Source organism: Hylaeus anthracinus, unplaced genomic scaffold, assembly GCF_026225885.1.
Source record: "Hylaeus anthracinus isolate JK02 unplaced genomic scaffold, UHH_iyHylAnth1.0_haploid 5, whole genome shotgun sequence".
Taxonomy (NCBI): Eukaryota; Metazoa; Arthropoda; class Insecta; order Hymenoptera; family Colletidae; genus Hylaeus; species Hylaeus anthracinus.
The window spans coordinates 8,105,498-8,131,340 of NW_026535322.1; the positions used below are offsets into that span (position 1 = coordinate 8,105,498).

General features: G+C 41.3%; 1 protein-coding gene and 2 long non-coding RNA genes across 5 annotated transcripts in view; 1 reads left to right on the plus strand and 2 right to left on the minus strand.

Annotated features, from left to right (window-relative positions):
• The first annotated feature begins 2,914 nt into the window (after nucleotides 1-2,914).
• LOC128895422 (atrial natriuretic peptide-converting enzyme-like) lies at nucleotides 2,915-21,359 on the plus strand. Its single transcript, XM_054157983.1, has 19 exons — nucleotides 2,915-3,054; nucleotides 3,491-3,551; nucleotides 4,649-4,766; nucleotides 6,387-6,874; nucleotides 8,440-8,706; nucleotides 9,473-9,837; nucleotides 10,326-10,453; nucleotides 13,009-13,135; nucleotides 14,748-14,899; nucleotides 15,309-15,507; nucleotides 15,642-15,794; nucleotides 18,823-19,116; nucleotides 19,312-19,453; nucleotides 19,560-19,711; nucleotides 19,795-19,984; nucleotides 20,206-20,359; nucleotides 20,436-20,559; nucleotides 20,929-21,077; nucleotides 21,171-21,359. Exons 1-19 carry the CDS (start codon nucleotides 3,036-3,038, stop codon nucleotides 21,357-21,359), a joined length of 3,471 nt encoding a protein of 1,156 aa, XP_054013958.1. The 5' UTR covers nucleotides 2,915-3,035.
• On the minus strand, nucleotides 15,802-18,938 carry LOC128895424 (uncharacterized). Its single transcript, XR_008461789.1, has 3 exons — nucleotides 18,796-18,938; nucleotides 17,276-17,727; nucleotides 15,802-16,254 (listed from the first exon to the last, which is right to left on the minus strand). It is a non-coding gene; the product is annotated as an uncharacterized LOC128895424 (long non-coding RNA).
• LOC128895423 (uncharacterized) overlaps nucleotides 18,982-25,843 on the minus strand; it is a 125,283-nt gene continuing 118,421 nt past the window's right edge. For 2 of the 3 annotated variants that reach the window (XR_008461788.1, XR_008461786.1), the window contains 3 exons: nucleotides 21,267-21,360; nucleotides 20,912-21,108; nucleotides 18,982-19,114 (listed from right to left, as the gene is read on the minus strand). This is a non-coding gene — a long non-coding RNA (uncharacterized LOC128895423). The remainder of the gene's footprint in view (nucleotides 19,115-20,911; nucleotides 21,109-21,266; nucleotides 21,361-25,843) is intronic. The other variant, XR_008461787.1, reaches the window with a different exon arrangement.

A 25,843-nucleotide genomic window follows, 5' to 3' on the forward strand; every position in this document is an offset into this window, starting at 1 on the left:
AGGCACTCGTGTTAGCAGCGAGGGATCTAGAGAGCGAAATCTCTGTGGGGACTCGAGCTCTTTCGACCCTTGTTTCGCGATTTCCCCAATTATCAGAGAATGAGATTCCGAAGCATCTTTTGGGAATCTTGGCTCCCGACGTTTCTGTTTGCCATCGTGCGCGTTCCTGCGTTCGAGGTATTCACCTGTCGCTTTGACAAGACTTCGAAGCTCGGTCCCAGATATTTCTCGACGATCCATTACGCGAACAGACGAAATCACGTTTCGAAATACGAAGGATCACCGAAGTCGCATGCCCGGAATTTTGATGTTCCGTCTTCGTGAACGACGCGAATAAATTTATACAATAGCTCGAAAAAATATCAGGACATCGGTATAATTTTCACTTCAAAGTCTTATATCTTATTATTATTAAAGAATTGCCAAATGTTACAATTTTCATGTGACTGGTGGACTTGATCAATTTGTGCAGTAAACGGCTCATATGTATCTTTTAAGGATTATTTTACCGACGACACGTGTGGGACTATTGACCTGGATTTGATTAGTTTGGATTGACCCGCCACGGTGAACGAGCGGGGCCTAAGCCACGTGAAATCGAGCACGTTCTCGATCGACGACGCATTTTCCGGTCCATCGATATTTCCTTCAGGCCTATTCGATCAATAAACACCACAGCGACGAGAGGAGCCCATCGAGAGGCTACGAAGTTTCGCCAGTCGGCCCTAATCTGAAAACTGTTTTGGCGATGGGATCCTGATAATCCAAGTTCGACGAGTTGACAATTTCGCGTTGAACCGTGATGTTTCTCGACGTATGATAGAGGCATACCAATAACGAGCGTTCTACAAATCCATCACGGGAATTAATCCCAAATCCGATAGTTCACTCTAAACCCTAAACTTCAACAGTAACGTCTCCACTTGGCAATATTCACGGTGTTACAGATGAAATTAACGTCTATCGCGTTCAGGACTTGCGATAATATAAATTTAAGAAAAGAACACATTTGTTCCTGAAAAAGGAAGACTACATTCTCGTAGCAGAATCAGATCTAAAAGGAAACGATTCTAGGAACGACACGTGAACAAGCACTTCGATCAACGCGTAGCCCTTGTCTGACTAGTGCGTCTAATTCTTCTTAAGCGGTCCGAAGGCTCCGCATAGCTCGATTTCTGTTCACGAGAATAAAACACCAACCTCGTTCAAAGAAGTTTGCGGTTAGTTTTCAGTTTCAGGGTGTGGGTAGGTAACACGTGTCGATTTCCCTGGCGATGTATTAATGCGTATCTCGTGAAAAAAACGCGATGGACGTAAATCACTCCCGCGTAATTGCGATTCATTACGATGCACCGTCATCTAGTTCTTTTCATAAATGTGATATACATTCTATGTCGTTTCGCGAGAGATTTTAAACCTTTATTCGAGGAGTTATTAAAAAACGAGAGACTGCAACGAGAATTCTACAGATATTTCTTCATTGTTTGGAGAAGAATTATATTTGATGCAAATTTAAAGTTACGTTTTCTGAAACTTGATATTGCCTATCCTTTATCATTGAAATACGCCCCTGAATAATTTGCCTTTTTCCCAATGCAGGCTGCCACTGTCTCCCTCCGATTTTATCGGAGGTTCGTGGAATTATTAGAACTCGATATCGCAACCGTGATCGTCGCACGCGGTCGACTATGCGGTCATTTACATTTTTCGCAGCGAAATCTTCGCAGACAAATGCTTCGTTCCGCCATTGGACAGACGTTGGCGCATTAATTGAGTTTACGAAAGTCGCGGTGGAATGGCAACTTTGTACAACGCCGGCAACAATATTAAATTGATTCAATTTGCGTGGCACCGCGGCTTCCCATTGCCGAAGAAACGGCCGTCGAGCGTAATTTCGAGGCGAGCTGCTATTTCCTCTCGAGCTTGCCCGTGATTTCCCACTCCGATACCGGCAAAGTGCGAACGGGGCTCTACGACGCGTTTCAATCGATTGAATTTCCGATTTTTTTTCTTTTCCCCAGCTCAAGAGAGTTAAAATCGTGGCAAAATTTTAATTGCTCTGTCGTTAAATTCAATAACGGTATATCTATGCGCCGATTTTATCGCGAGTTTAATAAAAATTTTAAAGGCTCTGAAGTCTCTATACTATTTCGGTGTTCTACGCGAGATCATTCGAAACCTGTTGTATGTAGCGCAGTTATCGCTCGTAAAAAGGTTCGCGAGTCGCAAGACAAAGTAACCGGAGAATAACAAGTGTCAGTTGAATCACGGCTACGAGATCCTTACTCTAATTTGCACAGCTCTGACAAGTTGGAAGCTGAAACTGCTTCGGTAGCAGGTCGAGTGCCGACGGCTTCTCGAGATCTCGCCAAGTTAATGTAACCAATTGTCGCGTTTGGCTCGGACAAACGTATATTTTTTTTATTTTTTTTTTATGAATATCTTTTACAACTATTCATTCTCCATCGCTTACAAAAAGGCGTGACTCGTTTTAAATAATTTCTTTTTTATCATTTTAGTGTCGCATCGCACTATTAACTTGTATCCCTTATGGAATGTCAGTGATGCAGTATGGTTTAGTGGTCCATTCGACGAACCTTTTTCTATTAATTAACGACCTCCATCGTAATAAAATAAAATACGAATCCTCGAAAACGCGATATCCCATTAATTTTTAACCAATTCCATAGTGCCATAGCGCACAGTTCCAAGGATTATAGTCGCTCGTCGAACCCTTTTTTAATCGCATGTCGAATGGAAAAATTGCGCTGATTCAGTAGAAGCTGTGACGAAAGGAGTACACAAATATCGCGCGTATTTAAAACGGAAGTGTTACAGAGAGGCGCGGAGTGCTTTTGTCGAGGACGCGGGGGTGGGTTTCAGCACATCGATCCCCCGGGTGCAGTCTGGTAGGGCGAACCCTCGTGGAAGGGTGCACACCGATGAGATAGCAGGAAATTGAATAGTGCTTTCACTTGATAGTGAGCCGAAGTGGCGTTGTCACTATACACGAACCATCCGTTTGGTTAAACGGCATGGGTTCTGTCGCAACATGTAAACGATTTCGCGTTTCGTTTAATTTCTTCGATCCTAACGAAATCATCAAACGTATTCAAATCTTCTTATCGTGACGATGTCTGGTATAATTTTATGTTACGTTATGTCTTTGTTTAGCAACTGTATACGCACGAGTCAACGCTATTTAAATCTGAATTACTTGCTCGAAACGGTCACAGTTCGTTCCACCAACGTGTTATTTTAAAATTCAGCAAAGCTATTTAAAACTCGCTGCGCGTAATTACGCGGCATAATTAACTTCTGCGAAAAGGCGTGTGTTTACCTCTTCGTTCGTGCGTGAAACTATTTTATTGCCTCGTTTTAATGCACATATTCGCGCTGCTGCGACTTGTGCTCGTTGAACGTTGCAATGCCAATGTCGTTTACGTGTGCATCCGCTAATTAACAAACAATTTTTATTGTCAATTTGCAGATATTAAAATGTCCGGAACGGAGGCGCATGGCGGCGATACGAGTCCTACGCGTCAGCCGAGGTAATTAAAAAGTAATCCTTTTCAATTTACTCAACGTCGGGGGGTTCTTAAAAAGTTGTCCAAGGTCTTCTCGCGCTGGTTTACTTTGCAATTTTCGTAAAACGTACGCTCGTTTCGTTTTGTGGTAATTTTCCAAAACTTAATTATTCTTAATTTTTTTACTTCTCCCACCAGTTTCGGTCCTTCTCGTGACTCTTTATCTTTACTTGTTGAGAATTTAATGTAAACGCAGCAGGACATTTAATCTCGGTTATGTTGCGAGTTTCCCCATTCCAAGTTTTACGTTTATCAGGGAGCCGTTGTACTAATTATGTTAACGACTTTGTCAGACTCGTAACTGTGCGCTGAGGAAACAAACGTAATTATGGTGACCAAGATGGCTCAATGTTCCTTGTAAGAATTCATTAATCTTTGTCGAAATGTTGCACAATTTGCAATGCACGATTAATCAAGGATTAATCTCCCTCCTTTTTCACAAATCTTTGTATCTCGCCGTGTTCGAGGCTCTACGAGAAAATGTGGGTTTGATTTCGAGAGTAAGTCAATTTTAGTAGACTGTAAATCGTGTCGTGCGCACGTGTTGCAATAGCACGAAAAGAAACTTTAGTAAAACTTCGAAATTTATAAACGAGCAGCCACTGAAGTAACGGGTTCGAAGGTTAGGAAATTGAGTTCATTCTGTACTTTAATTTCTAAATCTATGTTACAGTAATATCTTTACGCTACGATGCACGTTTCAGACAATTTTGCATATTATATAAACTCATTTCAACGATACCAGTCGATATATCCAAGACTTCAAGCTTATATAATTCTGTTCTCGTGTATTGATGGCAGGTCTACATAAAGGAAGTCTTCCCTTCGAGAATGAACTCGCCAAATAAGCTGTCTAATTAACGAACATAATCCTTCAAAGATGCAAGGATATTAAGTAACTGACATTGTATCTGACATTGTATGGTGTCCCCTATTCCCGTTGTACTTGCCACTTAGGAAAGATTAAAATAAAAATTTTCATATAACGCGATACTATTCGCCGACACGATTCATGTCGAAAGTTAATCTTTAGAAAATATCTTCTTTTCTGCGAATTTCAGACAGAGCAGAATTCACAGCGTCGGGTTACCGGTCCGAACATCCCTACTTCCGGAACCACCGCCTACCGGAAGCGAGACTCCACCACCGATACCGCGGCGCCATTCCGCTGCACCGGCTGTAAGTCAATTTTAAAATACTTCGTTTGTTTATTTAACGAACGTATTGGGGACTTTTCGAGGTTTTACAGCGACGCAGGAAACAGAACATCGACAAAGACATTCAAACGCGTTTGAATTTTTGGGAAAACCTAATATTTTTGCAAAACCTAACGTCTGCAATTTAATAATTATAATTTCTATCATCATTTTGCTCCTGTCTAAATCTTGGAACCATAAATCCCCGTTTCTTTCGAACGCGATTTGTTTGTCGACCGCTTACCAGCCACTTAATTTCTGTTTCTCTTTGCCCCGCAACTGAATCGAACTAACAAGTAATTATTGAAATTAGCTGGAGGAAACATGCCGTTAAAATGACGAATATTCAAAAGGCAAGATGGAAGGATGGAAGGTCGAAAGAAGAGAGTCTAGCCTCCGTAGCTATGCCGCTCGTCGCTGAAAGTAGTTTTCTTTCGCGAAGTTTCGGTCGTACGGCTGATATCGGTACAGGCCACGTAATTCCCCGGTAAAATGCGACCGAACTCGCCATCTAAATCATGAGAGACTAAGGCCGGCGGTTAGCGGCACGCCGACACTTTGCGAATTAACAACGACAGAGTGAAAAGTGATGGCGTAATCTCGACCAACGGGACGGACCTCGTTCTAAGTGCTCGCATTAAATCGAGCAGAAGCAACGAGACATTTTCTGTTCGTTGCTTCGTAGAACTCGTTCGTCCGTCGCTTGAACACGTTCGCGTAATTAGCGGACAAACGAGGGTTTAATGGATCAAGAGTCGTATCCCTGGCGCAGTTTTTCGTACGGCGTGAACAAATCCGGACACGGGAACAATCGTCACCTCAAACACACTCGCATACCCGCCACTACACATGGAAACACACACGGACTCTCACGCTGTTAAACGAGGAAGCAAGTATCTCTATTGGTCGTACTTTCTTAAGGGGACAGAACGATATTTTGTGGATGTTTGTATGAGAAATAAGTCACGGAGATTCGAACTCGCGACAATACGTTCAATTTTCAAGAGAGCAATTTTTCGCATATTTGAAATTGTTCTGCCCCCTCACTTCGCTTAATTTTGATTAACGACGGATCGAAATTTGTTCCACTGTTACGCATACCCGTTGAGAAAACACAGATACACTCTTAACACGTTCCGTGCCGTACCGTTTTTTGAAGACTTTCCGTTCAGGCCGCGCGGAGGCCTGTACGACCCACGCTTACAATTTAAAAAAACTTGTTTTCGACATGCGCCTTAAAATTTTTCAATCGTACAAAACCGTAAGTAGCAAGGAAAGAGTCTACATTTTAACATGTATTAGACAACAAAATAATATATTTAATTTTTAAGCAATTATTGTAACAAACACATGGTCGAACAATTATTCTACTCGACGAGTAGTAAACTAAACGGAAAGTTCAGCGGGGGTCGTATGCGCCCCACGTTGACACGGAAAGTGTCAAACAGCTCAAATTCACGCCAACAATTATTTCTTTTGTTTTTCCAAAGTAGCGCGTATAATACCATCGATTTTATCCCCAGTTAGCAGGAACGCGAAACGATCGTTAGAGAACGCGAAACGATCGTTAGAGAACTCGAACGCGGACTTGTTGATTCCGTAGGTAGCACCTCCACCGATACCCCTGCGGCCGCCAGCGATCCCGAAGCGAAGGAAAAACGAGAAACCGATACCCGTACCGATATCGACGAGACAGGAGAATCAACCGAATCGACGAAAGGCCAGCGACCCGACACCACCATCCTCGACGATACTCACCGCCTCCTGGAGCCACGACAACGAGAAGCTGATCGATCTGGGCCCCTTCCGGGCTCAAGATCAGCGAACCGCTCATGAGTATTCGTTGAGCTTCCCGGGCAAAGAGGAAACGAGCGAGGAGGGTGATTTCGTGGCGGACTTCGACAGGGCGAACTTTGAGGAAGACTGCAAGCTCAGCCAGAAGTCGAGCTTCGAGGAGCTGCAGAAGGCTTCCCGCGATCTCGAGAAGAGGCTGCACGAGAGGATCGTGAAGAGCGCCGAGTCGAAGTTCAAAGATCACCAGGCTGGAAGGGACGGACGTCAGAGGCAGGGGGGAACCGCGCAGAACGGCAGGTGAGAGTCAATTTATGTGGCAGATTTCGACATTTTCTATGCAGTGCATATCAATATCATACGAAGACTTAGATTTATGAGGTTTCAGTGTCATAAGGGGTTTCATGGGTTTTAAGGGTCAAAGGAAAACACATTTTCTTGAAACTTTTTCGAACAAAAAAGTCAGTAATAAAATTACCAAATTTTGATATCGTTTTTCGTAAAGCTGGGCTGGTCAATTTATATCGAACTGGGCTCGTATGATTCATATTTAATCAAAGAACAATCAAGTGAAGTTTTGTTGAAATCCTACGTGAAATAAATCCATGGAACAATTTCCTTAAGTCACAGAATTCTGAACGCGCGAAGAAGTTGCACGGGCGAACGAGACGCGGATCGATACGACCGCGCGAAATGACATCGCGAAACGCCTGTATCGTTCGATAGCTTCATTGTATCCAAAACCAAAATATCCTTATGCAACGAAGCTTCTCCTCGAATGAGATTTTCTTCGTTACTTACAGCACGTAACATTGTTCCGTTCTAAACTGCGTTTGCGCGACGAGATTGCGTTACGAGGTTCTTGCAAGCATGTGGCAGGTGCTTTATAGAATTACGAGGGAATTTAGAATGAAATTTTCCCTGTGAAAACCCAGAAGCGTAGGTAAAAAACGGGGAGCAGAGGTTTTTTTCGTCGAATATTATTTGCGAAATTCTTCATGGATGAAATCTGAAGCGTCCAAACGGCTGAAGCATCTCGGTTATAGGTAATATTCGAGTGTGCTCGAATACGATCGTGTTCGAGGTTTGGCTCGAATTAGTAGCGAGATACTACAGGCGATTACGCTTACGACGGGCTTGTTAAACGAAGCGTAAGCTTCAACTTTATCTCGATGTTCGAGTAGACCTTTCGTTCAAGTGGCCCGACGTCCTCGTAATCGGCAATCTACCTTAATTCTCCACTGCTTTCGTTGTACGTGTGTTTTAGTACACGACGAAGTAACCTCGCTGATAAAAACGTCTTCTGCGTTCTAGGAGATACAAGCTGCTACCTTGTAATTTTGGTCCGAGCGAACGCGAAGATTTTTATTCGTTTGCTGAGAAGTAAAGCAAGTCGTTAAGATCCTCTTTCAAAAGAAATAAGAGTAACGATCATCGCGAATTCCCGCTGTTCTCAAGTTACGTGGAATTAATGTTTCGAGTACGTGCCTCGGCACGTCATACATTCTCTTCATTACCGCAGCAATAATTCAGCCGTGCAATATTTCAAGAAAATAGAATAGTTACAGAGAGTTATTTCGTTATTACCAACGTTATACCGTTCCTCCATTTTGCATGCAAAAGATGAGATGAAACTGAGTCAAGGATACCGTGTAAACGCTACGGAACAATCTCAGCTTAAAAAAGATAAAAATGTAAAATATCTTCGTACGTTGCAATTTCTCTCGTAAACATGTCTGTCGCGATCCTCTTTTTTAAATAAATTAACCAAAGTTGCACGGTTAATTTAATCAGAGCACCTCCGCGTGCTCCCGTCGTTCAATCTTTTTTTATCCCTCGTTGCGACACTCGTCCTCGTTCGACAGGCTTCAGTCGTCGAAGTTGGGGAAAGAGAGCGAGCTGGGGAGCTACGAGCAGGCCGCCGACGGAAAGACTCAAGAAAAATTAGCTCCGTCTCGACGGGAGCCACTCCAGGAGGACGATACGAAGTTCGCGGCGCTGTTGAGATCGCGTCGCGAGGCAGCCAAGAGATGCAAGTTCGAAGAGCTTCAGGCTGCCTCGATGAAGCTCGAGAGACGTCTGCGCGAGGAGGACGACAATCTCCGCACGATTAAAGAGAGGCCAGCCACCAGGTAGACGGTTTTTTAGTAGGTCGAGTAGTCCAGCAAACTTTCGCACGGCAACTTCTCTCGAGCGATTGCGATTATAAGCAGGGTCAATGATTTCAGTCATATCCGAACTTTCCACCTACAGGATGTCGCGTAGCATGACCGTCGGCGTTGGGTCTCCGAAGTAGTTTATTCCGGGGTTGTACCTCTACATTCGGTATCAGTATTTGCTTTAAGTGTTTCAACTATACAGCCATAGTTATTACACTGACGCATTTTTCTTAATCACGGTACTATGTAGCCGCTGTCAGTCTTCTTCTTTTCGTTGCTCCATAGTTTTAATACTGTTTACAGTATCTCTTACATTCATTTGTATATCTGCCGGGGCTCACTGGTCTCCCTACAGCTCGGGTACCTCGAGATCGCTAAGCTCGTACTGTAGCTACAATCAGACATAGCTACAGCCCCTGAGGACATACCTACATGGCCTGCAAGAATCATTAAGTTCTCGTAAGCGAACCTCTGAAGAGAACACACCATGTGGAAAACTCAGATTCTTATTATTATCCTTTCGGTCCTTTCCATTTTAAGCTTGAAAGCAAACGTTTCATTTTATCCGTTCGTGCAACAATTAATCATCGTGTAGTTAAATATTCGTGTAATGCTACTCAATTAATTTCCCTGTCGATTCTCTGTCGAGTTTAATTCATCATCGCTGTTAACTGTTATACAGGAAAGATTCGGTGAATTGTCCGTTAATGTCTGTTCTGAGACACTTTTCAAATGATAGGTACGAAGAGTTGCAAAGAGCCTCGCAGGATCTCGAGAGACGCCTGCATGCCGATGAAAGATCCTCGGAACCTAGTCCTCGCGGGAAATACGAGGCAGAGATGGACAAGGCCAGGTGTATTCTGCAGCAAAATCTCAAAAAGGAGAGATGCTGCGGCGAGAAATTGGAGAAATTGCCGAAGGCTACGCAGACGAATCTTCCGCCGCCTCTGTGCGCCATTTCTCAGAGCCCAGTACCGAAGCCCATCAGCGTCAGACAGGACAGTAACGTCTCTTCGGACAGTTTTAGTCAGACGAGCTCACCGAGCTACACCAGCAAGACAATGGAAGCTCCTCTTCTGCCTCATAAACACGGCAAGGTTCCAGGTAGATATATCGACCTTACCATGAATGCGTTTCTAACACCCTCATCTGAATCTACAGTATCTAATCGTCTCATACAAAAGAAATACATATAAACCGGACTCTTTGTACACAACTACATCGCTGATAGTTACAAATACAAATGGAGCGCCTTATTTTTCTACGTACTTTTCTTCAATAGAAATACATTTTTTTTCTATCAGACAGAAAGAAAATACATATTTGAATGACCCTCGTACTTTCGACGATACTCCAAAATGTTTCAGATTTAATTTGAGTAGCTCTGACACAGCAAGAATATATATTTTTGGAAAAATAGATTTGCAACGCGCGGAGATTAAACCTTTCGTGAGAAATTAGCACGTCAAGGTTTCGATAAATCATTTCCATAGCCTATTCGGTTTAATTTCTTCATACTTTTCTCTCGCGTTTCATTTAAAGTCTCATTTGTGATAAAAAATTGTGGCAACATTTTTCGATTCAATTTCCAGACAGGGCACTGGTGTCCGAGCCCGACAGCTCGTCGGGTAGGACCATTACTAAGTCGACCAGCACCCCAGCCAGTCTACAGACCATCGTCAGGGTTCATGGTGGAAACAACGGTTCTTTACATCATAAGGTGAGCTCTCCGTGCAACGATTTTGACACGCGGACCGAGTTGGGATTGTTGTTTTCGAGGCAAGCGATTTTCAACGTGCTGGTGTTCGCTGGAGCAAAAACTATCCATGTATTCGGTCGATGTCACGCGATTTCGACCGACATCGGTTGCACTGTAACGATGGCTTTAACTCGCAGACGCGTTACGTGTATTAAGGATCAAGCGAATCCTGAAGGCTCGCACGCTCGGCCTAGCGGAAACAATTTCGGAAGCCAACGTCGGCTACAAAGCTTGTTGACACGTCCTGGCAAACCAGGACCGATTGAAACCGATATCGAATTCGACGAAGCGTCCGTTTCGTTCTTGACGAATTAAAAGGCCGTGGTCGCCTGGACGTGGTGAACGTTCGAATTAAATTTTAATTTGGGTACGACGATTCCCAGTGTTCAGACGTTTCGTTCACCGCGATAAATATCGACTCGACGTTGGAAAATGACCTGGCTCTCTCGCGTGTTTACGTGAAACTTTTGACCGCGAGATGATTTTCGCTGGAAATACTAAGAAGCGTAAAGATGTGAATTTTAAAAAAAATATCAATATCCAAAATATCAATTTAAAAAAATGGAAAACTCGGAAGACCTTTTTCCTAAAATTCAATTTCTTAAACGAACTTCTAACTTTTCAATTTTTATTTTTAAAACTAAGCATCCCATGAATGAACTGAAAATATAAAAAAGTTTCGTCTCGTCATCCCCTATAAGCTGATATTTTTTTTTAAATTGATTCAACGAATACAAACATTTCTCTGAGCCAATTTCTCCAGGGCGTACATACGTATACGTCCTTCGCAGTCAAGAGGTTAATACGTTTCGAGTAACGCGTACGATGAGCTTGCGATAATCACGGCACGAATACAATATGACGGAACACGCGAAACTGGTTCGACGAATGTACAACTGCGATTCAACGCGAATCGATAATTCGGTGTCATTTAATCCTTTCGTTTGCCAATTGGGGAGAAGCGCGCGCGTTTCCTGAATTACGCGCTCGATATCGCGAAAACCGAAACCCTTATCGAGCCAGATACAGATGTAATTTTACGCGAACGTTCTCATTATTAACGCGAAAAAGAGACCGCCGATAATGAACGCGACCCGACGCGAAATCCCAGGCACGAGCGAATGCAACGGTTATTTCCTCCCGTCAATTCAATTCCCTTGTTTTTTACATCTATTCGATTAACATTGGCATTATTGGAACCGACTACTACCGCGCGATATCGCTAATTATCGTTGCCTGGGGATGTGTAATGAAAAAGTTGCAAACGAGAAAGTATTCTATCAAGCGTCTGACCAAGAACGTCCAATTCTACTGCGAACGGAGAACTTACTCGATCTCGTGATGTACAAGGAGCGTGGTTTCACGACGATTGAGAAATTGGTTCTAATTGAAATTACTATAACTAGACTGCGGATCGTTATGCAAAATAAAATCTTTGCAGACAACATGTTCCTTACAAGTCCAGTAGAATTCAAAACATTTCACATAGGTTGCAATATACGAAGTGCTTAGTGCAAATCGAAATGATATTGTAAGTCATCGTCTACGTTACGTTCTCGACGTAGTTGGACGAACATTTCGCGAAAACGAAGTTGTATAGTTTGGTAACGCAACCGCGACGCCCTATTAGTGCTCGAAATTCGTTAGGCAGGAGTCTATCGGTGTGCGTAGGGACGTAATTTGTCCTTTGACGGCACAACGCGACCGCGAGGAAATCATAATCGGTATCGACGGTCTGGCGGTGGATCGGATGACGCGCACTAACACACATTCAAGGTGCATTGACTCCTCCAAAACACCGGGTCTGTCGCCATCTAGCACACGCGAATTACATCGAGGATTAATATTTGCATCAATTCGTGGACTGGTTGCGTGAATTGGAGGGGTGGGATTATATAGAATCGGTAGCGTTTATGCAACGACACTCTCTATCGCTGGTCAAACGGATATTTTACGCTGAAAATGAACACATGGAGTTTATACGTTTCCAACAGCGATAGAGAGGATGGGGAGTACACAAGGTGCGGTGATAATCCCGGCACAAACGCGTGTACGATGATTCTTCGTGCGAGGAATGCATCGAAATAGCGGATCAAGTTATTTTTCCATACAAAGCTTGATTTTCGATCCGATAAGTATGCCTGCATTTAGCTAACAAGCTAAGCGCGTTATTTTTCAGATATATATATATAACTTGGACCAGACGAAACAACTCGCGAAACATTGTCAATTTTCAACGTGGTTTTAAACGAACGAAGTCGCTGCGTCGTTACTTATTCATCGATAAACTACGTGCAGTTACATTTATTAATTCAAGACGAATAATTTATAGGAGAAAAAGAATCGGCCCGATCGGATTGCTGGACCGGGATTCGAAACCGAATCCTTTGCTTGCCTGGCGACTGCCTAAACCGTTAAGCTATCCAGGTCGTCGACGATTCCTTCTCTCCGTAAGCCTCATAACCCACGATACGGTTGTAGGCAACGGATTATTAATTGTTCGATCGAAACTTCAGATCATCGGAGACATGACCAGCAGCCACTACGTGACCACCGGAAGGCTACGCTTCAGATTCGTGCAGGTGTTCTTCAACGCTGTCGCGCTCCTTATCATCGCAGGCGGTTTGGCCGTGTACTTCAAATGTGAGTAGACGAATCCCTCGGCAGAGAATCGTGATTGTGCTTGATTCTTCGCGTAGTTGATGCAATTATTTTTGGGGCAATAGCGCGCGAGGGAAACGTCATTACCCGAAAGGCACTCGTCGGTGACAAACGTAAATGCTCGCGACGTTAGGCGATGTAATACACTGAGCACGTAGAACGAGGAGCTTCGTGGTACCGAAAGATCAATAGAGCTCCCAGTTCCCGTGTGCTACTTGCTTTCAAACATCAACACCGACTTCGCTGAACGCGCTTTGACTCCGTTTCTATTGGTAATATAGTGATGCGTAATTAGCTTTTCCATCGCATTACCGACCCCCTGCATCGTTGCTCCCAACGACCCCGTAACGTTAACTGTTTTAAACGATAGGAAATATCAGGAGACAGGAAAGCGAAAAATCTTTGTAAACGTAACCAAGTGTTCCAAAGCCTTGCAGTGGTTTTTTTATAAAAAAAAAAAAAAAAAACATGGATGAAAAGCAAAAGAAACTTGCGCAATGGAACATATACTCGGAGAGCCCGTGACGATTTTACTTACGTCATTTTTAAACGAAAATAAAATATTTTAAAACGACTAATTTTTGGTACATTGATTAATTGCATGGTAGTGAATAAACAAAAATAGTGCCGGACGTTTTACTCTGAACATAAGGGATGCTGAACGCGCACAAAAAATTAAGATGTCCTCTATGAGAATAAAGGCAGACGTTTTGATGAAACATTACGTGAAATTGTCGCGATGCAATCCCGAGCCATCGTTAACAGCGAAAATATGACACGATAAGTTAGTTTAACGTTAGCGAATAATTTTCATTTGACGCTGACCTGCAGAATAATAGGATTATCTGTGGACTAATTTTCGGACCGCGATATGTGCCTATGTCACATTGTTGCATGCTAGTTTATAGTTCGCGTAATGGGGCTGCAGTTACAAGTGGACCACAAATTGGAGACGAGAAATTTTCCAAGCCGTCCCTTGTTACCTTGTTGCAGCGTTATTCCCATGTTTAAACTAACGTTTAACATTTAAATGGGCCACCGTGAATACCAAGAGATTTCGTATTTCAAACGATCAATTGAAGTTGCATCTGCGAATTCTTTTAAACCCATGGAACGTAAAATAAACCGGTTAATATTGAGTCGAAAACGTAACTTATACCTTTGGATTGCGTACGTAAGGTTTCGTTCGATGACGGTACTCGTATAGCTTTTAATTTAATTACGGACCGATAAAAATGTCCATTGATAATATTTCTATGTACGTATAATTGAATATTAGCGAGACTGTAAAGTAATGTCGTTTCTTTTATATTAAATTCAAACAGATACATTTTTAATAAGTTTCCATTTTTAATCAATTGTATGATCGCTCTTGTTATCAACAGCCTTTGTGCAATCTAGTGTGCAAATTTTCAATGTCGGATAAAAATCAATAAGCTAATGAATGATAAATAAGTATTGAGATTCGCAGAAATGACATTATTTTCCAGTTCACCTAATATACTATACTATTTGAATTTTTACCACGGACAAGGTCCAACTATTAGACTTGCTAAATGATCATACTTGAAATATAATTGTTTTCTCCGAGCAGCCTATCCCGAGACTGTCATACGCTTGGAGAATAAGACGATCTACACTAACGTACTCCCGTTGACGGAACAGGCAGTAGCAATGATCGAAGAGAAGAATCCAGCACCGGGAGTATGTCTACCCATAATAGTAACTTTCTGCCAAAACCACAAGGTAAGCTTTCCACGGACGTCGCGACGGTGGAATACGTTTTCGAGTCGATCCACTTTCTTCGAAGCGAATTAAAACAGTTCCCGTCTCATCAATCTCGAGATTGTCGAGATTGTCTAGTCATTTTTTGGTCGGTTAAGACAATTTCGAGTCTTCTATTTTGTTCTTGTATCAAAAGCGAAAAAGAATAAATTCTAATAGATACGGAAGACTGATGTCTTGTTCAATGGAATTTGATCGAGACACAGTTTTATACTAATCGAGATCACCAATTACTTTGCGCCATATTTTCAAGAATGTAATCACTGTCCTCCACGATTGCGAATCGCGACGATAAACGTTGAATAATCAGACGTTCTTTAATTAAATGTCAAACGCATTTACGTGTGCCGTTCGTTGTCGGTTCCGACAGATTCCGTATAATTTCACCGTCTTCCCGAATTACATGGGCAATTTCGGGCAGCGCGATGCCCAGCACGAGCTCGAGCTTTACGACTCCGTGATCGATGTCAGATGCTATGAATTAGCCGCCCTCTTCCTGTGCAGCGTTTTTGTGCCGAAATGTGGATCTCGGGGTCACCTGGTGCGACCCTGTCGCAGTCTCTGCTTTCGTAAGTAAAGCCACTCTGGCCCGAGCAACGCTTGGTGGAAGAAATATTTCCTAAAATTTCAGTATTGCCACCATTAGCTAGGGTCGTTTTAACAATCGATGTACTATATTTTGAAAACTATAATCTTTGCTCAGAGACTAAGAGACGTTGCGGGTTCTTCTTGGACGTGTTTGGTCTGACGCTGCCAGACTACCTGGAGTGCGAGCTGTTCCCGGAGAACTCTAATCCGGACGAGTGCGTGGGACACCAGGAAGTGTTGGAGGCAGGTCGGAGAGCGGAGAAACCCGGTAAGTCATGCAAAGATAGCCTCGATTCGGTCTTTTAGATCTGATATTTTCGATATGTTGTAAAATAGTCGTCAAAAGTAACTTTCAAATCTTACGAATGGTATACAGTACCGATACAACTTTTTGAATCACTTGAAAATTATTGAACCTTATGGAAAAATGAAATTGGAGAAATTATTGTTTATACCGCCTCGGCACTTGAACATCGAGAAATTGATATGATCTGCTAAGCCTCTCTTCAAAGGAGATGCTACCTCCTGGGCAGCAGCTTAAACGAAACGAATCAAAGGAGTCAACAAGTAGGAAATTCGAACTTTAATTTCGTTTCCCTCGCGAGAGCTTTTGATTAATTTGAATAAAGTTCTGAAACTTCCAAGTTTGACATCTTTTCAATAGCATTCAAGCGATGTAATATACTACTCCGGTAGACTGTATCCCTTTTAAAGCTTCTTATTCGTCCCTGTAAGAAATTATTTATCGTTTCTTACGAGCAAAGCGTAAGAACTAATTTTTAAAGAGCGAAAACTTCGGCACACGTTGATGTAAACAATGTCTACTTTGGAAAGGACGAGAAAAGAACAAGCGCGAAGTGTCTTTGTGGTCGCTACGGGAAATGAGAAACGTTGCTTTCGAGTGAACACGTTAAAATTGGACGGCCACGATGAGACGAGAATTAGTCGTTATGGACGCGTGATTGACTCGAATCGAGAGGATCCTTTTTGTCCGACGGTCACGGGCACTTCGTCATTTTCGTGCAAGGCCTCGGCAGCCATTTATTCAGCTCCTTCGGTGGGGATAAGCCCATTGGATAAAGTCCCGGCATTTGATAAAGAGGTAGATAATCGTGGGATTAAAATAATCTCACCGGGACAGCCGGGCGACGGCTAGAATACACGCGAGTCGCGATAAAACTCTCCAAAGACGCAGGATTTCTTTCTTTTCCCTTGCTGACTGAAACTCTGCTTCCGGTTGCGAATTACGAAAACTGTTTCGCGGTCTGCGGCGATTCGGAATTAACGGGATTCGCGTGGCTTTTTAATACCTCTGGTTTGCGGAATTTTGTTTTGGTATTCGAAAAAATGAACAACATTATTACTAGACTGCGAGCGATTTTTGTATAATCTCTTCGAATTGGAAGGCAATGAAAGAGTTGCTAGGGAGACTATTTCAAATTCACATGCTAATTTGTAGAGCTATTATACCGCTCATTAATAAATTCATTCTGTAGTATAGGTCAGTTCAATTTTAAACGAGGGTAGTAAAATTGACCCAGCGAAAAACGATCGTCACGAAAATTCGGAAAAAAGAAAACTACCAGGGCGTTCTAAACGATCCATCAACGCCTCGGCGAGAGGAACAATGGGAACCGGAAATATTTACGTGAATTCGCTGCTCATCTTTTGTTTTACCTACCAACACCTCCGTCAGCTGTACCGATGCACATATGCACCGAAGCAAACGGAACTAATTGCCGAGCTAACCTTCTAAACCGATATCCATTGTTTGCCCTCCCATTGGCGTTTACGACTCTTTTGTTCCGTTCATTTGTTCGTTTCTCGAAACGGAATGTTCACCATTGTCAACTGCCTCGAGTCGTGACTTGATTTCCTGGACCACTTTGGGGAGATCTAATACCGATTTCTTAATTGTCCTTGTCTTTTGGTCACCGTTCTCTCGGTTGATCGGGTTGAGGTCGAACTTGGGTAGATAGGGCAACAGTGAAATCGGGAGGGATCAAACGTTGGTTGATTCGATTAGCGTTATTGTTTGTTATTAGATTGAACTGTAATTGTTCACTTTATCTCAATCGCGAAGGGGACAGAATTAATTGGAAAATCCAATCATTCTTAATTATGTTATGGAATAGAAGCAGCACAAAGAGGGACTCGAAATCTGTCGCGTTTCACTGCGGCCCCAACAGTACTCCTCGATGCTAGAAATAAAAAAGTGACGTAGTTAAAATGTGACGTAAACATGAATATTCACCTCGGGGAGATTATGATTTCCGTGGCGCCGCGATTTGACCATGTTTTTATTTAATATAATTTATTAGAAACACAATGATGCAAATCACGATTATATATCTACCATATTTAGTTCAGAAGTTAGACTTATTTGACAGAGAGACGATGACCTTCCTTTGGGACTTTTTGTCTTTGACTGTGAAGCTTGTTTATATTCCGTAATACATCGTCATAACTAGATTGCGGATTTTATGCATTTATGACGATATTATAACAATAATATCGAAAATATACATAAACCATATATACATACCATCGTAACTATATATACAAATCGCTGCGCCATGGAAATTGTAATCGTGCTTTCATCTCAGCTTTTTTCTAAAATTGCATTAAACTAGAAAACTCTTCAAAAATTAGTGAAACGTCTTTCAACTTCCTTTGATGGTGCCATTACTCGATGAAGAAACAGGGGGTAAAAAAGTAAATCGTAATCGTGCCTTCGTTGTATAGCCTCCTTCTAAAATTGCATTACCTAGAAAACTCTTCAAAAATTAGAAAAACAACTTTGGACCTTGTGACGGGCCTCGCATGAGCGGCCGGGAAAGCCGCTATTCGACACGCTCGGTCGCACAATTTCCACGGACGAATTTGTTTATAAAAATTTGAGCGCCAGTGCCGAGTGCACGCGTCCGTTACCTTCGTCCTTCCGGCTGCTCTAGAGTAGAGCGAAACTCAGGGGAGGTCGAAAAAAAGGAAATAAACTTTAATCCGCGTACGTTTCAACGAATCTTTATTTATGCGAAATCTACGCGGGGAATTACGCGGTACACACACCGTTGGGGAAAAAGAGGTATGGCGACTACGCGCCGAAAAGGAAACGCGGCGCGGAATTCCCGGTACCTCGCGACCATGGTCCGAGGGTCAGGGTGTTCTCGTGACAGACAGAAAAAGTCTGCCCCGTCGCAACCTTTTGTGACGGCGTCCAGTACTCGATAAAAGAAAAGGCTTGCTAACTAAAAACAAGGGTATCTCACCTGTTCTTTTGCGAATGCATTGCGCAGTATGCACCAGCGGCTTTCAATGCGACGGCACCAGATGCATTCCGGTCGACTGGCGATGCGACGGTCACTTGGACTGTGCCGATCACACCGACGAGATTGGATGCGGTGAATGCAGTTCCTCTTCCTCGCCCACCGCGTCCGTTTTCAACACGAAGATCGTGAAGAAGCCCATTCTAGCGAAGACCACCGTCTCGAAATCCCCCTTGCACTGCGGCGAGAGGAGGTGCATGTCCGCCACTCACATCTGCGACGGTGTCATGGACTGTCCTTGGGGCCAGGACGAACGTTACTGCTGTAAGCAGAATATTAATGTGGAAACGTTGTTTGTCCCTTAAAAGGTTTGATCTTACTTAAGCGTTCAACTCGAACTATATTCATTCTCTGTCTTTTTTTTTTTATTATTTTTTTATTTTTTTTTTTGGTATCTTCAGCCTCTGCTCGCCTCTTTTACGTTTTCTATCTCACGTTTCTTATGCGGTGTCTTCACAGTGAAGCTGAGCCAAAGAAACGGGGACGTTGGCGAGGGAAGATTGGAGGTTTACCACGCCGAAATGGGCAAGTTTATGCCAGCCTGCATCTCTCATTGGGAACCGAACTCTGCTAACACGATTTGCTCTATGCTTGGATACACGTAAGAGTACAGTTTTGCGGCCCTTTCAGTCGCTTTGTCGGTGCACGTTTGATGTCGTGCTTTCGAGATCGAAGCTACTTGATTTGGATTTTGTAATTTGTTTCAGAGTGGCGCTTTCGTCGAGGTTGCTGGCCCAGGATATGAACATCACCCAGAGGAATTTCAGTAGCCCTAAGACGAACCATCTGAAGGAATTTCAGGAATGCATCACGGATCAGGAGATCTATCCAAAGGTGGAGCTCACGTGTACGGAATACGGTAACTTATTTATAAGGATATGTGTTATCAATCGGGAAACATTGGTTTCTTGTGAGTCACTTGTTGTGACGTCGATTGCGCAGCTTGCGGACGAAGAAAGACGGTGTATGGGAACGCAAAGGTGAAGACTAGAATCGTGGGTGGCGTGGAATCGGCACCCGGTGATTGGCCATTCTTGGCAGCTCTTCTTGGGGGACCTGAACAGATTTTTTATTGTGCTGGAGTTCTGATAGCCGATCAGTGGGTTCTGACAGCGTCTCATTGCGTAGGAAAGTGAGTCTCGTATACTATTGTTTATGGTAAATGCAGGTATGATAATACCTTCATTTTAGGAAGTATGTCTACCTACAAGCTTCACAAAACTCTATAAACATTTCATAAATATCCCCTTAAACTTAATTTCTTTTTCTGCATCTGCGAAAATACGGAATCGCGTAAACATCGACGCAGTCTAGTTACCACGTTTTTAACAAAATATTTTTCTCCGATACCAGTTACTCCGACGTAACTGGATGGGCGATTCAGCTAGGTATTACCAGACGACACTCTCACACGTATCTTGGACAGAAACTGAAAGTGAAGAGAGTAGTGCCTCATCCGATGTACAATCTGGGTATCGCTCACGACAACGACGTCGCCCTATTTCAGGTAGACCGTTTTCTAGTTCAGTCGACGAGACGTTGTTTTTGGCAATGATTTTATCTTTTCTCGTCATTCTTATCAGTTGGAAAGACGAGTTCAATTCCACGAACATGTGAGACCAGTCTGTTTGCCCAAGGCTGACACTCATCTCATCCCCGGGACTCTATGCACCGTCATCGGTTGGGGCAAGAAAAATGACTCCGATTGTGAGTATCACGGATCAACATTACCACTACCAAGCCTATCAATTTGACTCGTGTATTTTAGACTTTATTCTGAAATTACTGGATCATTGATAACGACTTTGCAATTTCGCGTACGAGCGCGGTCGCCTAGCGCGTAGCCTACGGTTTATTGCTCGGGGTTTTCTGTTAATATCTCCTTAACGAAGCCTCGGACAACATTATCGCTAAGAAAAAAGTTGTTTCAGTTGAAAAATGTATCTTTAAGACTAGACATTTGTTCGATTCCAGTAGAAATATGTAGTAGTGAAACCTCGGTATGTTCAGTAGTAAACAGGTAAATATCGAACGTGTTCGATTTGAAAGGATTGCTTACGTGATCGATTTTTGCAGCATCCGAGTACGAACCAGCCGTGAACGAAGTGCAGGTTCCAGTTCTGAACAGGGAGATTTGCAATTTGTGGCTCGCGTACAAAGAATTGAACGTCACCGATGGAATGATCTGTGCCGGTTATCCAGATGGGGGAAAGGACGCGTGTCAGGTAAATTCGTAGATCAAAATGTCTCCGATATCTAAAACAAAATGTTTGTCAGTTTAAGTAGTTGGTCATTCTTACTTATGATTTAATTAACAGGGGGACTCCGGGGGTCCTTTGTTGTGTCAGGACGAACACGTTAAAGAGAAGTGGTTTGTCGGCGGTATCGTTAGTTGGGGAATAAAGTGTGCTCACCCGAAATTACCTGGTGTTTACGCCTACGTGCCGAAATACGTTCCGTGGATTCGTAATGAAATGGCCAAGTACTCCGACGTAGGTATGGGTTAATCTAAAAACGAAAATAATGATTCCGTACAACTTCATACAACTGGTAAGAGGTATATCTATGCGAGTACTAAGTTCAGACAATAATTTTGACGATAATAACGTGCGTGCACACTTCTGATTCGAGACACTAAGATTCCTTGTTAAAAGTCATTCTATTACGAAGAGTGCGTTACATGCTGTTTTAAGTGTGTTGGTACTATATAGGTAGGTAGAACGACTACAGATATATTTGTTAATTTGCTTAAGTTGCTATAAACCTCGTGGAATAGAGGAAACCTATTTTTAAGACAGACTACGAGAAACTTTTCTTATCACGTATATTTTCAGCTTATTTTTATTCTTGTTTAATTTAGATAATTAAGGAACATTCATTTTTAACAAGAAATCAAATTCTCAATGCAGGTTTTTACCGTTCTTACTGTAAATTCCCAAATATTTCTGGCAACGACAATAATTGTGACGATATACAGAGTAGTTTAGTCTAATCGTTGCTAAAAATGTGATCAATCTATAGCGAGGCTAATTCTTGTATTTATTGAAATGACTCATATGATACGAACACAGGTTGGTCGACGTAGATTGCTGAAATTGTATAATTATTTTTCGAATTACGGTACAGTACGTCTTTTCATCATTTTTTATTTAATTTACACGTAACTTGGAATCGTCAGAGTATCAAAAATGAAGCACTCGATCGAAATAAAAATGGTTGATTCTTAATGATTGCAGTCTACGTCGATCGACTTCCGAAAGTCTCTTACTCGTGTTAACGATAAGGTACTTAGTTAGGGGCGTACAAGCAAAGATGAAATAAGAGGAAACATATTCAAAAACTGTTCCACGAACGTCGGGTCCGTAAGTCGGACGAGAATCTTCGAACAACGGCCCCCTCGTCGTAATTTTCTAGAAAGTCAACTTTCATCAGCGCAAGGAAGTAATTTAAAAAAAAAAAAAAAAAAGAAATCAATAAGTCAGACGACTGGCGTATATTTAGTACCGAGATTAAAAGTGAGCAAAACTAATAATAGTTTCGCAAACGAAACAAAAATTTAAAAAAAAATTTTGTATCGCTGTCGGTTTTTTGAAGAGCCTCCTACTCACCACCAGGTGGTTGAAAATAATATTTAAAAATAGGGTGTGCGTTTATTACTTCGGTACACGACTCAATAATCGTGTTCTTGCCGAGTGTCAGCGAAGATCTCCGATTGATTGTTTATTTCTAACGAATTTTCATCTCAACGGTCAGCCTCGGATGAATTTAGTAAATCTACTTTTTGACATACGAATCGGTGTGCTGTTTCTCATGAAACGCTGATGTTTCGATGACTTTTTTATGCGCGATGTAAATGTAGCCAACATCAATGAACCGAGTGTTATTTCGCAGACAATAAATGACACTTTTGTACGAAATTCTCAAACGCACACCTGGCGGTTGGTGAAACGTCATGCGTGTACTGCACGAGACGCGTGTGTGTATCGACAATAAAAATTTCGTGTAATTGTAAGTATAGAAATCTACGATGCAAATATAATTGAAGTGTATGTTTGTTAATGTAAGTATAAATCGTAATATATGTTTAGCGTAGGGTGTATTAATAGCGTATTGATATGAAGCACATGTTTATGCATAAGCAGGGAAACATATATATATATATATATATATATATATAAATGCGTATGTAATAGAAGTATTACAAGTATGTTAATGTCAGAGCTGAGCAACATCATTACTACTTGTTTTCGATTAAAGAATGTCAGATCGAAAAGTTGATTTCAGTATTAAAATTGTTGATCCAATTATTTGATTGCAATGAAGTATCTAAAATTTAATTGTGGGTTATTTGTGCTATCAAGCTTACAAATTCAAAGCTTTCTGATCTTGAACTTTAAGCTTCTATGAGCCGAATTGTTTTTTCTACAAACAACTTGCAAGTGATTAGCTATCACTATTGTTATTCGTTATCAGAGACATTATATAATTAAGACGTATAGGACATTTTGTGAAAAAACTAAAATTATTTGGTAAAATAATACCATTTGAATCTCGATGTACTAGCAGGTGATCTAAAAGTTACACGGGCTCATAGAAGGTTAAAGGTATGGAAAGATGTTGGCATTGAGCCAACGTTGGCACAGCTAAAATTTTTTTTCAAATATATCTTAATTGCTGAGAATTGAATTTATTTGCAAATCAAGATGTTGCTCAATCTCGTATTTATACGATAGCTTAAACATATGTATGTAGTAATATTCTAATCCGTGTGTTCATGGTTCGAATATGCTTATTTATAACAGGAATATTCGAAACACGAACAGTAACGTTTTAATGAGGCACTCGGTGCTGCTTGTAGTTTTTCTATAGCGCACTATAAACCTAGCTTAGGATTAGAGATCATGTTGACTGAATTCTAGGGACAATACTCTGCACCAGCACTTTTTTGATCCGCACTCAAATGGAAATAGTTTTTAAATGAGTCTACTTTATACAATGTATATTGTTTATGAAAACTAGGAGCCTTACTAATTGACTTAGACTTTTTCTAAGCGATAAGAAAAGCGGTATTGTTGGTCAGGACAATAATCTATATCTTTTTCGAGAATACTTTCGATACAGGTTTTCTCTATAGAGGGTACGATGAAATCATCTAATTGTTTCAGAAGGCCTACGTTAGTTGGAAAATTTGTCAGTATATGTAGGATAAAGATATCGCGTTTACTTCCTGTCTTTGATGTTTTTGGAGGTTCTAGGCTTTTCAATTCGTCCTAAATAGTTGTTCCCTTTTCATTTAAATATTTCGTTAATTGAAATGCTTAATTCTTCTCCGATTGAAGATGCTAAATGACAAATGTCTTCCTTAGTATCCAGACAACAAATAGTTGTAATCGAGGAGTAATGTAATTAATAATAACCAACAATACTGTGTGAGCAGACAATAAATAATTTTAGGAAATGTTCCAAAACGGACAATAAACTAGCGCGTAAGATTAGGATATAAAATGATTAGGGGTAAGATCAGTGATATGCTGATTGTTATATAGTTCTCGTCTATATTGTGTTTCGATGTAACCGCAGGTTGTTATAGCTATCTATTAGAGTCGTAATTTACAGAATAGTGAATCTAAATTCGATCATACGTTTAGGTCCCATGGACCTTTAAGAAACCCTGTTTTTCTTTTAGAAGTTTCGTCGTCTAATAATGATCAAAATATTAGTTTTATCGAACGTTCGAGTTTGTTTCTCTGTCAAAAGTTAAAGAAAAATGTTTCGTTAAATTTGTATTCTCATCCCGGAAATCCGATATCCGTCTATGATAAATAAGATGTAAAGTAACGTAAGCTTCTGCCTAACTATCGAATGCAGTTCGATTTGTATGATATTTTAATAACTTCGGTTAGCTCGAACGAGGCTAGTTCACAGAGAACGATAGATGAAAATGAAAATCAAATCGGACAATCAGGAAAGTTCGAATGTTTTCGATGAAGATATTTTTTTAAACCAGATAGAGAATTTAATTCCACCGCATAATTTCGCTTAGGCTAGTTACGAAGAGAGACTTTGCAGAATAGTCAACTGAAACTACCCTGTATAATACGCTCTAACTTTGAACTCTGAGTAGCTACTTATTCCTCACTTCGTTTTGAATTGATTTACCCATCGCGATCGCTTTTCAACATAGAACTTTGATCCAAACGATTGCGATAACGGAGTCGATTGTATCTGATACATGAAATCTATACGTATATGCACTCGTACGTAATTTTATATTTCCGATTATATAAAGTATACATATATACAATAATAACCGCATAATGTGATGTAAGCAGCTATTACTAAAGTATATATATATATATAAACGATTGTATATATAATTTACAGAAAAGACAAGCATATGATAGTAGCCGGTTTCATCGATGTTTCAGTGTATTAAAAAAGAAATCGTATCTTTTCTTTACAAACGTCTCGTATAATGAATGTTTATATATTTCTTTACGCGATGGTTCACGAAGCCGTAACGAGTAAGGACGCATCGGTCATGACGAGTATTTATAGAATAAGAATCGCGAATCCTTATTTCACGAATGATTTTAGAAGTTCTTTTACCGAGAACGTTACGAGTCAATACTTGTAGTCAATTTAGAAGTAGGAATATCGTGTTTTCACGTCTAGGGTCGAGGTCTGTAAAAATTGTACATGTAAGTCCACGAAACGTTCGAGTAAGTATTCAGTATCTCACACTTTCGCCGATTTCAACATTTTTTTACCCATAAATTGTATAGTATTTTCTATAGTCGTGCTTTCGATAACAGAAACCGTATTTATTAACTTCAAACGATTTAAACGATAGAATTACCTTATGCCACCTATGAATCGAACGAAAAATCTCTTATGATTAATTTTACTCGAGAGTGACGTGAAATACTGCGCACAAAATAATGGTGTCACCTAAGGAAGGTACTCTTTTGCGAAAGATACTACACGAAAC

Coding starts and splice junctions, on each gene's coding strand:
- LOC128895422 (XM_054157983.1), top strand. Junction 14,900..15,308: donor CTTTCTGCCAAAACCACAAG/GTAAGCTTTCCA, acceptor CGGTTCCGACAG/ATTCCGTATAATTTCACCGT. Junction 19,454..19,559: donor TGCTCTATGCTTGGATACAC/GTAAGAGTACAG, acceptor AATTTGTTTCAG/AGTGGCGCTTTCGTCGAGGT.